The sequence below is a fragment of the Theropithecus gelada genome, chromosome 6 (assembly GCF_003255815.1).
Source record: "Theropithecus gelada isolate Dixy chromosome 6, Tgel_1.0, whole genome shotgun sequence".
NCBI lineage: Eukaryota > Metazoa > Chordata > Mammalia > Primates > Cercopithecidae > Theropithecus > Theropithecus gelada.
The window spans coordinates 139,566,613-139,581,458 of record NC_037673.1 but is presented as its reverse complement, the minus strand read 5'-3'; the positions used below and the strand labels follow the sequence as shown (position 1 = coordinate 139,581,458).

The following is a 14,846-nucleotide window of genomic DNA, read 5'->3' as shown; positions in this document are numbered from 1 at the left end:
CTCCTGATTAAGCGGTCTTCATTTCATGTTAATACTGGTATCTTAGAAGTGTCAAGTAATGCTTTACGGAATCAAACATTTTCATACATAGTCATTAGTCTAATTCTAATCATCCAGTGAAAAAGAGCAGGAAAGATGCTCAAGGAGGTTATATTGAAGTCCACATGGCAAGTAAGAAATAAGTCACCACGCCCAGCCAAGAGGTCTTAACACCTGAAATCCCAGCACTTTGGGAGGCCGAGACAGGTGGAATTGCTTGAACCTGGGAGGTGGGAGGTGGAAGTTACAGTGAGCCGAGATCACACCACTGCACTCCAGCCTAGGCCACACAGCGAGACTCTGTCTTGGGCAAAAAACAAAAAAAAAAACAAATTAAGACTTCTCAAAGCTCCTAAATCCATAGCTTTTCCTTTATACCAGCATCTTCTAAAAATGTCAGCAGCAGTGAAGTTTCCGTTTGGGAAATAATGCATTCCCTCTCTCTGGAGAGTGCATGGGAGTATCTCCAAGAAGTACTGAAATTCAGAAGTCTGCCTAATATGTATTAAACATTAAGCTTTTCTCAAACTTTGACCACCAAATCCTTTTTCTCCCTCTAACCATAGTTAACACAGAATCAGTGTTCCCAAGAGCACACTGTGAAAAATGTAGCACTCTACAAAAGTCCTAATCTCCACAGGATTCAGTGAAACCATGATTAACCCTCTGTTCCTTGTCCTTATTAGTACCATTTTTTGAAGAGTAATGTAATGTACCCCCCCCCAAATTTTTTTTTTTTTTTTTTTGAGACAGAGTCTTGCTGTGTCGCCCAGGCTGGAGTGCAGTGGCCGGATCTCAGTTCACTGCAAGCTCCGCCTCCCGGGTTTACGCCATTCTCCTGCCTCAGCCTCCCGAGTAGCTGGGACTACAGGCACCCGCCACCTCGCCCGCTAGTTTTTTTTTTTTTTTAGTAGAAATGGGGTTTCACCGTGTTAGCCAGGATGGTCTCGATCTCCTGACCTCGTGATCCACCCGTCTCGGCCTCCCAAAGTGCTGGGATTACAGGCTTGAGCCACTTCGCCCGGCCCCAAAATTTTTATTACCAGTTTCACTAACCAGAATCCATGTACCTAAGGAAGGACAGATATCTGCTCCCTATTAAGACATACCTATTAGCTACATTAAAAAAAAAAATGTATTGCATGGCGATTTTAAGTGATATCACAGATATTCTAAGATGTAATTGCTGGAATAAACACTGTAGTTGAAGCCTTCTATTTATCTCAATACCAGAATTAAACTAAAGTGCAGAATGGCAGACAAAGTTAACTAAAAATCACTGTATTATTTCATCTGGTCTTCCAAATAGCTTTGTGAGCTAGGGAGGAAGGTATCAGCATCAGTTCCATTTTATAGATGAGAAATCAAGTGATTTACTCAAGGTTAAGTCCTCTAATTCTTTGTTATCCTGCATTTTCTCTTGGCTGTAGTTTAATAATCCTGAGAAAATGCTTATATTTTAGGGTGCATTAAGAGTACACAGACAGTGTTAAGTGCCCGTCTTGCATGTATGAAAAGTTACAGCAAGAAATTTGGGTGGAAACGGTGGCTCACACCTATAATCCTAGCACTTTGGGAGGCTTAGGCAGGAGGGCTGCTTGAGCCCAGGAGTTTAAGACCAGCCTGGGCAACATAGGGAGATCCTGTCTCTACAAAAATATTTAGCCAGACCCGGTGGCTTGTGCCTACAGTCCTAGCTACTCAGGAGGCTGAGGTGGGAGGATCACTTGAGCAAATGAGGTCAAGGCTCCAGTGAGCTATGATTATGCCACTGCACTCCAGCCTGGGTGACACAGTGAGACCCTATCTAAAAGAAAAGAAAAAGAAAATCCTTTAATTGACTTCATCTTAACCTTTTAGTTCCTAAGGACGGTCTGAAGAGCCAAGAGCTATTTGATGAAATTAGAATGACCTACATCAAAGAGCTAGGAAAAGCCATTGTCAAGAGGGAAGGAAACTCCAGCCAGAACTGGCAGCGGTTTTATCAACTGACAAAACTCTTGGATTCTATGCATGAAGTAAGTGTCGAACATAAAACCAAATATAAGACTTTTCTGGGACAAAGTATATTTTGATTAGTGCATATAATTATATACCAACAGCACCCCCACCCCATCCCCAGTTTGTGGATGTTGGTGATAGCTTCAGTTCAACTTATGAACTTCAGTTTTGTAGACATTTTTCCTAAGACCAATTATGAAATATCCTTTCATCTTATAAAATCACGATGTTATTATAGAATTGAATAACTTTTTAAAAAGTATGATTAATCCATTAAATTAGAATAATGTACCCCTTATATAGGTACCACAGCGGTTCATGAAATAATTCCATGTAATTCTACATACAATCAAAGAAACTTGTACGGAAGTGCTTATTTTTCACCTGGGGAATTTCAGTGAGATTGGTATATTCTAGGCCAGATAATTTTTTCAAAATAGAGGACAACAAACATGAGCTGTTCCCACTGACCAATTTTGAAGCCTAATCATTACTATATTTTCTCTTGCAGGTGGTTGAAAATCTTCTTAACTATTGCTTCCAAACATTTTTGGATAAGACCATGAGTATTGAATTCCCAGAGATGTTAGCTGAAATCATCACCAATCAGATACCAAAATATTCAAATGGAAATATCAAAAAACTTCTGTTTCATCAAAAGTGACTGCCTTAATAAGAATGGTTGCCTTAAAGAAAGTCGAATTAATAGCTTTTATTGTATAAACTATCAGTTTGTCCTGTAGAGGTTTTGTTGTTTTATTTTTTATTGTTTTCGTCTGTTGTTTTGTTTTAAATACGCACTACATGTGGTTTATAGAGGGCCAAGACTTGGCAACAGAAGCAACTGAGTCATCACTTTGCAGTGATGGGAGAGTAGACAGTGAAATTTCATTAGTTAGTATATCCCAGAAATTAGAAACCTTAATATGTGGACGTAATCTCCATAGTCAAAGAAGGATGGCACCTAAACCACCAGTGCCCAAAGTCTGTGTGATGAACTTTCTGCTCATACTTTTTCACAGTTGGCTGGATGAAATTTTCTAGACTTTCTGTTGGTGTATCCCCCCCTGTATAGTTAAGATAGCATTTTTGATTTATGCATGGAAACCTGAAAAAAAGTTTACAAGTGTATATCAGAAAAGGGAAGTTGTGCCTTTTATAGCTATTACTGTCTGGTTTTAACAATTTCCTTTATATTTAGTGAACTACGCTTGCTCATTTTTTCTTACATAATTTTTTATTCAAGTTATTGTACAGCTGTTTAAGATGGGCAGCTAGTTCGTAGCTTTCCCAAATAAACTCTAAACATTAATCTTCTGTGTGAAAATGGGTTGGTGCTTCTAATCTGATGGCACTTAGCTATCAGAAGACCACAAAATTGACTCAAATCTCCAGTATTCTTGTCAAAAAAAAGCTCACATTTTGTATATATCTGCTTCAGTGGAGAATTATATAGGTTGTGCAAATTCACCGTCCTAACTGGTATAGAGCACCTAGTCCAGGGACCTGCTGGGTAAACTGTGGATGATGGTTGCAAAAGACTGATTTAAAAATCACTACCAAGAGGCCCTGTCTGTACCTAATGCCCTATTTTTGCAAAGGCTATATGGCAAGAAAGCTGGTAAACTATTTGTCTTTCAGGACCTTTTGAAGTAGTTTGTATAACTTCTTAAAAGTTGTGATTCCAGATAACCAGCTGTAACACAGCTGAGAGAATTTTAATCAGAGCAAGTAATTCCTCTCACTAAACTTTACCCAAAAACTAAATCTCTAATATGGCAAAAATGGCTAGACACCCATTTTCACATTCCCATCTGTCACCAATTGGTTAATCTTTCCTGATGGTACAGGAAAGCTCAGCTACTGATTTTTGTGATTTAGAACTGTATGTCAGACATCCATGTTTGTAAAACTACACATCCCTAATGTGTGCCATAGAGTTTAACACAAGTCCTGTGAATTTCTTCACTGTTGAAAATTATTTTAAACAAAATAGAAGCTGTAGTAGCCCTTTCTGTGTGCACCTTACCAACTTTCTGTAAACTCAAAACTTAACATATTTACTAAGCCACAAGAAATTTGATTTCTATTCAAGGTGGCCAAATTATTTGTGTAATAGAAAACTGAAAATCTAATATTAAAAATATGGAACTTCTAATATATTTTTATATTTAGTTATAGTTTCAGATATATATCATATTGGTATTCACTAATCTGGGAAGGGAAGGGCTACTGCAGCTTTACATGCAATTTATTAAAATGATTGTAAAATAGCTTGTATAGTGTAAAATAAGAATGATTTTTAGATGAGATTGTTTTATCATGACATGTTATATATTTTTTGTAGGGGTCAAAGAAATGCTGATGGATAACCTATATGATTTATAGTTTGTACATGCATTCATACAGGCAGCGATGGTCTCAGAAACCAAACAATTTGCTCTAGGGGAAGAGGGAGATGGAGACTGGTCCTGTGTGCAGTGAAGGTTGCTGAGGCTCTGACCCAATGAGATTACAGAGGAAGTTACCCTCTGCCTCCCATTCTGACCACCCTTCTCATTCCAACAGTGAGTCTGTCAGTGCAGGTTTAGTTTACTCAATCTCCCCTTGCACTAAAGTATGTAAACAGGAGACAGGAAAGTGGTGCTTACATACTTAAAGGCACCATCTAATAGCGGGTTACTTTCACATACAGGCCTCCCCCAGCAGTTGAATGACAACAGAAGTTTGGCAATAGTTTGCATAGAGGTACCAGCAATATGTAAATAGTGCAGAATCTCATAGGTTGCCAATAATACACTAATTCCTTTCTATCCTACAACAAGAGTTTATTTCCAAATAAAATGAGGACATGTTTTTGTTTTCTTTGAATGCTTTTTGAATGTTATTTGTTATTTTCAGTATTTTGGAGAAATTATTTAATAAAAAACAATCATTTGCTTTTTGAATGCTCTCTAAAAGGGAATGTAATATTTTAAGATGGTTTGTAACCCAGCTGGATAAATTTTTGGTGCCTAAGAAAACTGCTTGAATATTTTTATCAATGACAGTGTTAAGTTTCAAAAAGAGCTTCTACAATGTAGATTCTCATTCATTTATAGAACGTTATGTGGTTAAAACCAGAAAGCACATCTCACACATTAATCTGATTTTCGTCCCAACAATCTTGGCGCTCAAAAAATAGAACTCAATGAAAAAAAGATTATGTGTACTTTGCTGTCAATAATAAGTCAACTGATATTCATCAACAACTATAGGAGGCTTTTCATTAAATGGGAAAAGAAGCTGTGCCCTTTTAGAATACATGGGGGAAAAGAAAGTCGTCATCATTATGTTTAACTAGGGACTTAAGTGCTACAGGGTGGTGCTGTTTGAAAGCAGCTTTATTTCCTATGTATGTGTTATCTGGTTATCCCAACCCAAACTATTGAAGTTTGTAGTAACTTCAGTGAGGGTTGGTTACTCACAACAAATCCTGAAAAGTATTTTTAATTACTGGTGTAAAAAAGTGACCTCCTCAGTGTTTGTAGGCATTCTGTGGGATACTATACAGGCAGAACTGAGGCACTTGGAACACTTTTGGGGTTTATATACCCAAATGCCTAAAACTGTGGGAGGAAACCCTGGCCATCCCATAAGGAAAACTAGCATGATTTGTGTCTATGAAGTGCTGGATAATTAGCATGGGATGAGCTCTGGGCATGCCCACGAAGGAAAGCCATGCTCCCTTGAGAATTCAGAGGCTAGGGAGCAATTCCAGTTTCACCTAATCTCATAATTTCAGTTCCCTTTTAAAAACCCTAAAAACTACACCACCATGGAATGAAAAATATTGTTATACAACACATTGATCTGTCAAACTTCCAGAACCATGGCAGCCTTCAGTGAGATTTCGATCTTGGCTGGTCACTCCCTGACTGTAGCTGTAGGTGAATGTGTTTTTTTATGTGCCTGGTTTTAGTGTCAGAAGGGAAATAAAAGTGTAAGGAGGACACTTTAAGCCCTTTGGGTGGAGTTTCATAATATCCCAGACTATTTTCAAGCAACCTGGTCCACCCAGGATTAGTGACCAGGTTTTCGGGAAAGGATTTGCTTCTCTCTAGAAAATGTCTGAAAGGATTCTATTTTCTGATGAAAGGCTGTATGAAAATACCCTCCTCAAATAACTTGCTTAACTACATATAGATTCAAGTGTGTCAATATTCTATTTTGTATATTAAATGCTATATAATGGGGACAAATCTATATTATACTGTGTATGGCATTATTAAGAAGCTTTTTCATTATTTTTTATCACAGTAATTTTAAAATGTGTAAAAATTAAAACCAGTGACTCCTGTTTAAAAATAAAAGTTGTAGTTTTTTATTCATGCTGAATAATAATCTGTAGTTAAAAAAAAAAAAAAATGTCTTTTTACCTACGCAGTGAAATGTCAGATTGTAAAACCTTGTGTGGAAATGTTTAACTTTTATTTTTTCATTTAAATTTGCTGTTCTGGTATTACCAAACCACACATTTGTACCGAATTGGCAGTAAATGTTAGTTAGCCATTTACAGCAATGCCAAATATGGAGAAACATCATAATAAAAAAAAAAACTGCTTTTTCATTATGTGACTCCAACATGCTTTTGTAGAACTTGTACAGTTCCGATTGTCCAATCTGATTTTTGTTCTACTAAAAGTAGAGCTACCCCCGCTTCAGGAACCCTAAGATAATATGGTGGGCATTTAAATGTCGGTGTGGCAATGTTCACATGCTAATGTGGCATAAATTCAAAATAAGCTTAGCCCTGGTGCCAAAGACCTGAAGATTATCCCATCCATGCCTCAAATGGTTGTGTGCCAATTACTGCAAAGGGTACTAAGGGAAGGAGAAACTCCTGCGGCTGCCTCAAATGTATGTCTTTATCACAAAAGATGATATTTTATTTAAGCAAACATTATCTAGTCAAAATTCTTAGCTTATTTTAAAATCAACTCTTCAAGAAAAAGGAATAAACATTTAATATAAATATCATAGCAATATTGCACATAGAATAGAAAGGTGGGGCAGGGTAGTGGCAAGTCAGCTATTCTATACAATTCATTCAGTATTTTCCAAAACATTTGATATTGAGGCCATATCCAGGAACTGGATGACCTAACAAACTTCTTGGAATACTTTTATTTTTCACAAGAGATCTCCATCACTAAGAAAAAAAGAATTGTGATTTAAAAGCCAAATTTGCCTTATCCATCATTATGTGCACCACGTATTTGCTACCTGCCTACTATATAATATTGAAGATACAACATGAATAAGAAAAATACTATTGCTACCCTCAGTCACTTAGAGTATGTGATTGGAAAAGTGTGTAACACACCTTTCCCAGTGTCTTCAGGTATAATGCAGAGATACCAGATATGGCATCAATATGTATACACATTATGGCTCTACCATTCACTTTTAGTAGTAACCTTACATTTCTGTAGAACACCTTCACACACATTTTTAACAAGCCTCACCGAATGAATAAATGACATGAAAATAACGAGGCAGATTATTCTCGTTTCCATTTTATAAGTAAACTCTATAAGAAAGTAAACAGGCTCAGAATTTAAGGAACTGATTCATAGCCCCTAGCTCCCATGTTATTGAAGTTTGAATGGAAAGCCTTTAATGAGGCCATTCATCTATCAGATGTCAAAGACCATGTCTCTGGCCTATGAGCCTCTCAGGGAACTGGTTATGTTTTTCTGTTTTAAATTAATGCTTTACTGAGCACTTACTATGTGCCAGGCACAATGATCATTCAACATATCTCATTTTATCTTAGTACCCCTCTAAAGTACTACTGTAAAGCAGTGATATTATATCCTCATTATATTTATATCAGGAAACTGGCTTAAAGAATTGAGTAACTTGCCTAGAGTCACAAAGCTCCAGAATCCATAGTTTTAACCACTTGAGAAATTATTAATATGAGCTAACTAGGGCGAGTGAGCCCAAGTTGATCATTATGTGTCTCGTCTTCTGACATGTCCTCGTTTAATCCCTTTTGCTACCATATCAATTTTGACTTAGAAATTTAACAATGATACATTAGTCCCTGCTTATCTATGGAGGATATGTTCCAAGACTCCCAATGGATGCCTGAAACAGATAGTACTGAACTGTATATTTTTTCCTATATTACATACCTATGATAAAGTTAATTTACAAACTAGATGCAGCAAGAGATTAACAATAACTCAATTACAACAATATACTGTAATAAAAGCTATGTGAATGTGATCTCTCAAAAAATCGTACTACACTGAGGGTAAATGAAACCACAGAAAGTGAAACTGCAGATAAGGGGGGGACTATTGTATTTCCTTCTCTTAAAAACATGTGTCTTGTACCCTAGGGTGGTTGATGGTGGACAATAGTAGTTGCCCACAGATTACAGAATGCCCTCTGGTTTGTCTAATACACAACAGGGAGTCTGTCTCACTAATGCCCACAGGAAAATCAAACGTTTCTTCAAGTGATAAAGAGCATACAGGGTACAGTCAAACCAAGGAAGAAAGCTGTTTATAAATGAAAACTATAGTGCAAGTTAAAATTTGCTCCTAGTTTTGCAGGTAAAGAGCCAGACTTTGGGTGTAGAAAAAACCCTGCCCTCCCTCTATTTAGGCTTCCTGTTTCCTAGTTAAAATGAGGCAGTACTTTGTTAGGGAAATATTTTTACTTCACTTAGTTACAAACATGTTAAGTCTCAGAACAAAAGAGTTTGTGCAGACCATATCAGACACTCAAAAAACTTTCTTCACTCTACTCACTTAAGAGACAATTTATATTCTGTTCACCTTATGTACCCTCACCAAAAATATTCAATAGGGCTATAATGTGTATATAATGTAAATAAGGCATACGTTTGTCTATTTTTGTTAAAAAGTTGCATTGTTTTAAAAGTACTATGAGTATATACATGGGGTTTTGCTAGAAATAAAAATCTAGGTCATCCAAAACCACTATAATTGTTCGCTAGGATTGCAAAGAATCAAGATAAAAATGAAACTCTTTCAATATGGCAAGGGGGACAGTGTGCATAAAAACAAGCAAAGGCTCCCAAAACATGAGAATATGTCACAAATACCTCCTGATCAGTTTCAAGACCTACTATGTGGCAAGCATGCTAGATGAAGCAATTCAAAGACCACTAAGGCAATACTAAGACTCCAAGGAGAGGTTCCTGCCCTCAAGGAATTAAAGATGAAAGGCAAATGACTATGCAGTTCTACCCCTATGTATCTACTCTAGAAGAGCTGAAAACATGTGTCCACACAATGACTTGCATGCAAATGTTCATAGCAACATTATTCTTAACAGCCAAAAAGTGGAAACAATTCAAATATCCATCAACCAATGTACAGATAAACGAAATGTGGCATACAGTGGAGAACTACCCAGTCATTAGAAGTGAGATACTGCTGGCTGGGCACGCTGGTTCATATCTGTAATCCCAGCACTTCAGAAGGTCAAGGCAAGTGGATCACTTGAGGTCAGAAGTTCGATACCAGCCTGGCCAACATGGTGAAACCCTGTCTCTACGAAAAATACAAAAAATTGTCTGGGCACAGTGGCTCACGCCTGTAATCCCAGCACTTTGGGAGGCCAAGGTGGACGGATCACCTGAGGTTGGGAGTTCGAGACCAGCCTGACCAACATGGAGAAACCCTGTCTCTACTAAAAATACAAAATTAGTCGGGCGTGGTGGCACATGCCTGTAATCCCAGCTACTCGGGAGGCTGAAGCAGGAGAATTGCTTGAACCCGGGAGGCGGAGGTTGTGGTGAGCCGAAACAGCATCACTGCACTCCAGCCAGGGCAAAAAGAGCAAAACATTGTCTCTCATATATACATATATATAAAAGCTGGGTGTGGTAGCACGCCTGTAGTCCCAGCTACTTGGGAGGCTGAGGTGGAAGAATTGCTTGAACCCAGGAGGTGGCAGTTGCAGTGAGCCAAGATCGTGTCATAGCACTCCAGCCTGTGGCAGCAGAGTGAGACTTCATCTCTCAAAAAAAAAAAAAAAAAAAAGGCCGGGCGCGGTGGCTCAAGTCTGTAATCCCAGCACTTTGGGAGGCCGAGACGGGCGGATCACGAGGTCAGGAGATCGAGACCATCCTGGCTAACACGGTGAAACCCCGTCTCTACTAAAAAATACAAAAAACTAGCCGGGTGAGGTGGCGGGCGCCTGTAGTCCCAGCTACACGGGAGGCTGAGGCAGGAGAATGGCGTAAACCCGGAAGGCGGAGCGTGCAGTGAGCTGCGATCCGGCCACTGCAGTCCAGCCTGGGAGACAGAGCAAGACTCCGTCTCAAAAAAAAAAAAAAAGGGGGTGAGATATTGCTGCATGCTATAATATGGACAAACCTCAAAATCAGGCTAAGTAAAAGACTCCAGACACAAAGGACCATATATTATTTCACTTATATGAACTGTCCAGAAAAGGCAAATCTGTACAGAGAAAGAAAGCACATCAGTGGTTTCCTATGGCTAGGGATAACATTAGGGTGTAAGTGCAAATGGGCACATGAGGATACTTTTGGGGGTGATGGAAACGTTCTAACACTAGACTGTAGTAACGGTTGCACAATTCTGTAAATTTAATAAATGCTACACTTAAAATGGGTGGATTTTATATGGCATATAAATTAAATCTCAATAAATGTGTATTAAAAATATATAGAGAGAGGCAGCCAAGCAAATGTGTAATTGCCATTCAGTTGTATCAAACGCAGGCACAAACTGCTTTGAATTCATTCAAACAAGTGCAGCTATTTTTTTTGGAAAGCCTGTCAGAAGATGTCTTCATTGTGCTAGGTGTTAAAGGATGAGCTGGAGTTCAGCAGCACAAAGCCTTGCTCATTTAATATTAATGGATGCCCCTGTAATGTTTAATTAGTTTTATGTTCTGCCCATCCCCAGAGAAGGCAACCATGTGATCTCTTTAGATCACCTACATGACAAGTAAAAAAACTCACAGCACATACATGACTACTCATTTTAAATACAAAAACAATGTCTTGTATTAATACTAAGTGTTAATAACTGTTAAGACCTTAGTGGTCTTACAACTTTGGAATAAACAAATCTGGGTTCAAGCCTTGCTTCTGTTATTTACTAAGTCTTTGATCTTGAGAAAATTCTATAACCACTTTATATCTGTTTCTACATCTGAAAAATATATGTAAGGTGCTTAGCTCAACTACCATATAGCAAGTGTTCAATACATGTTAGCTGTGTTTTAAGTCCTCATGAAAATCTAAGAGAAAGGGGGAATTTTTTAATGCTATCCCCAAAAATGTACAGAAGAGAGGCAAATGATGAAGAGCAGCATGAACACAACAGTATGAACACAGCAGTATGAACATAATAACTGCACACAAATTTCCAACCCTGCATTTCTTAATTAATCAAAGTCATGCATAAGGCTGAGGGAGGCTGTTCTGTTATTTGCCAATTCTACAGAAACTTCCAAAAAAACTGAAGAGGGGGAATACTTCTCAACTAATTCCATAAGGTCTGCATTATTCTGATAGCTAGATTAGATAAAAATATAGCAAAATTACACACTAATATCCCTCATGAACATAAATGCAAAAATTCTAACCAAAATCTTAGCAAATAGAATATAATAATATATTAAAGGAAGATACATCATGACCAAGGGATTATCCCAGGAATATAGGTTTGACTTGGCATTTACAAATCAACCAATGCAATTCACAATAGTGGAAAAGAGAAAAATCCATGTGATTAAGATGCCACACAAAGCATTTGACAAAATCTAACATACACTCTCAATTAAAAAAAAAAAAAATCAGCAAACTAGAAATAGAAGGAACTTCCTCAACCTAATAAAGGGCATCACACACAAAAAACCATCTTCCAGTATTATACACACTTCATGGATACTTTCCTCTTAAGAACAGTAACAAAACATGGTCAGCCGTCACCACTTTCATTCACTATCGTACCAGTGGCTCTAGCCAATGCAATCAGGCAAGAAAGATAAAAGGCATCCAGATCACCAAAGAAGTGAAACTCTTTATTAACAGATGACATGATCATCTATTTAGAAATTCTGATGTGATCTTTAAAAATTAAAAAACACTACTAGACTTCAAAAAGGTATGGTGGCTCATGCCTGTAATCTCTGCATTTGGGGAGGCCAACGTAGGAGGACTGCTTGAGGCCAGGAGTTCACAACCAGCCTGGGCAACACAGTGGGACCCCATCTCCACCAAAAACATTTTTTTAAAAAATAACTGGGTGTGGTGGCACATGCTTGTTTTCCTAGCTACTTGGGAGGCTGAGGTGGAAGCATCACTTGAGCCTGGGAGGCTGAGGCTGCAGTGAGCCATAGTCACACCATCATATTCCTGCCTGGATGACACTGAGACCCTGTCTCGAAAAAAAAGAAAGTTAAATGCAGAATTACCATATGATCCCACAATTCCACTACTAGGTATATACCCACAAGAATGAAAACAAGTACTCAAACAAACACATGTTCACACGTTCATAGCAGCATTATTCACAACAACCAAAAGGTGAAAACAGTCCAAATGTCTCCATAAAGGAATGACAGATAAATCATAGTATATATAAACAATGAAATATTCAGCCACAAAAAAGAATGAAGTACTGATTTATGCTACAGCATGAGTGAAACTCCAAAGCATTAAGCATAGTAAAAGCAGCCAGATGCAAAAAGTCACATATAGTATAATTCCATTTATATGACATATATGGAATATATAAATCTATAGATACAGAATGTAGATTGCTGGTTGCCAGGGGCTGGCGGAAGAAGGGAATGGAATGGGGAGAAACTGCTAATGGGTAAGGGGTTTTACTTTGGAGTGATGGAAATGTTTTAGAACCAGACAATGGTGGTGGTTGTACAACACTGTGAATATACTAAATGCCACTAAATTTATCACTTTAAAATAGTTACTTTTATGTTAGGTGAGTTTCACTTCAATAAATTATTACTTTTTAAAAAGCTATTAGGACTAACAAGTAACCTTAGCAAGGTTGCAGGATACAACAGAGGTTGGCAAACTACAACTTACAGCTAAACCCAACTCACTTTCTGTTTCTGTAAATAAAATGTTTTGAAACACAGATACTCATTTATTAACATATTGTCTATGCTGTTTTCATACTGTAAAAAGGAGAGTTAAGTAGTTGCAACAGAGACCATACGGCCTGCAAAGCCTAAAATATTTACTACCTGATCCTTCACAGAAAAAGTTTTCTGATGCCTGAGATACCAAATCAACATAAAAATTAATTTTATTTCTACATACTAGCAATTAAATCATAAATTTTTTTAAAAATAGCATTTATAATAGCTTCAAAAATGTGACATATTTAAGAGACAAATCTGACAAAATGTTAAAAACCTCTACTACAAAATATTGTTGAGGAAAGTTCAAGATTTAAATACATGGAGGGATAGATATTGTTGAAAGACTTAATATAGGTTGGGTATTCCTTATCTAAAATGCTTGGGATGAGAAATGTTTTGGATTTCAAATTTTTTAGGATTTTGGAATATTTGCTTTATACTGAGTAGCTGAACATCCCAAATCTGAATATCGGAAATTCAAAATGCTCTACAAAGAGCACTTCCTTTGAGCAACATGTTAGTGCTCAAGAAGTTTTGGATTTTGGAGTATTTAGGATTTCAAGCTTGGGATGCTGAAACTGTATTATTAAGATGTCAATTGGCCGGGCGCGGTGGCTCCAGCCTGTAATCCCAGCACTTTGGGAGGCCAAGACGGGCGGATCACGAGGTCAGGAGATCGAGACCATCCTGGCTAACATGGTGAAACCCCGTCTCTACTAAAAAATACACAAAAAACTAGCTGGGCATGGTGGCGGGCGCCTGTAGTCACAGCTACTCGGGAGGCTGAGGCAGGAGAATGGCATGAACCCGGGAGGCGGAGCTTGCAGTGAGCTGAGATCGCACCACTGTACTCCAGCCTGGGTGACAGAGCGAGACTCTGTCTCAAAAAAAAAAAAAAAAAAAAAAGATGTCAATTGTCCTCAAATTAATACACAGATTCAGTGTAATCACAATAAAAATTCCAGCAGGTTTATATAGAAATTGACATGTATATTTTAAAATTCACATGGAAATGAAAAGGACTTAAGACAACCAAAATATTTATGAAATAAAAGAACAAAGTTAAAGTACTAACACTACCTGATTCCAAAAATTATTATAGTAATCACAACAGTGTGGTACTGCATAAAGGCAGACACATAGATCAAAGGAACAGAATAGAAAGTCCAGATGTAAACCCACATATAAATATATACAAGCAAGTGATTTTTTTTTTTTTTTTTGAGACAGAGTCTTGCTCTGTCACCCAGGCTGGAGTGCAGTGGTGCGATCTCGGCTCACTGCAAACTCCACCTCCCGGGTTCACGCCATTCTCCTGCCTCAGCCTCCCGAGTAGCTGGGACTATAGGTGCCCGCTGCCACGCCCGGCTAATTTTTTGTATTTTTTTAGTAGAGACAGGGTTTCACCGTGTTAGACAGGATGGTCTCGATCTCCTGACCTCATGATCTGCCCACCTTGGCCTCCCAAAGTGCTGGGATTACAGGCATGAGCCACCGCGCCTAGCCACAAGTGATTTTTTTATAAAAGTACAAAGGCAATTCATATGTCTTATGCTCAAATGAACATTCACCAAAGACAGACCACATTCTGAGCCATAAAGCATACCTAACAAATTTAAGGGAAGAGAAATCATACA

The 14,846-nt window shown here is 38.0% G+C and overlaps 1 protein-coding gene across 3 annotated transcripts in view; it reads left to right on the top strand.

Moving 5' to 3' along the window:
* The window catches only part of NR3C1 (nuclear receptor subfamily 3 group C member 1), a 155,186-nt gene extending 148,536 nt beyond the window's left edge, over positions 1 to 6,650 (top strand). For all 3 annotated transcript variants that reach the window (XM_025387498.1, XM_025387500.1, XM_025387499.1), the window contains 2 exons: positions 1,900 to 2,057; positions 2,552 to 6,650. In XM_025387498.1, the coding sequence (XP_025243283.1) occupies positions 1,900 to 2,057; positions 2,552 to 2,704 (311 nt within the window). In that variant the 3' untranslated portion in view covers positions 2,705 to 6,650. The remainder of the gene's footprint in view (positions 1 to 1,899; positions 2,058 to 2,551) is intronic.
* Positions 6,651 to 14,846: the final 8,196 nt, after the last annotated feature.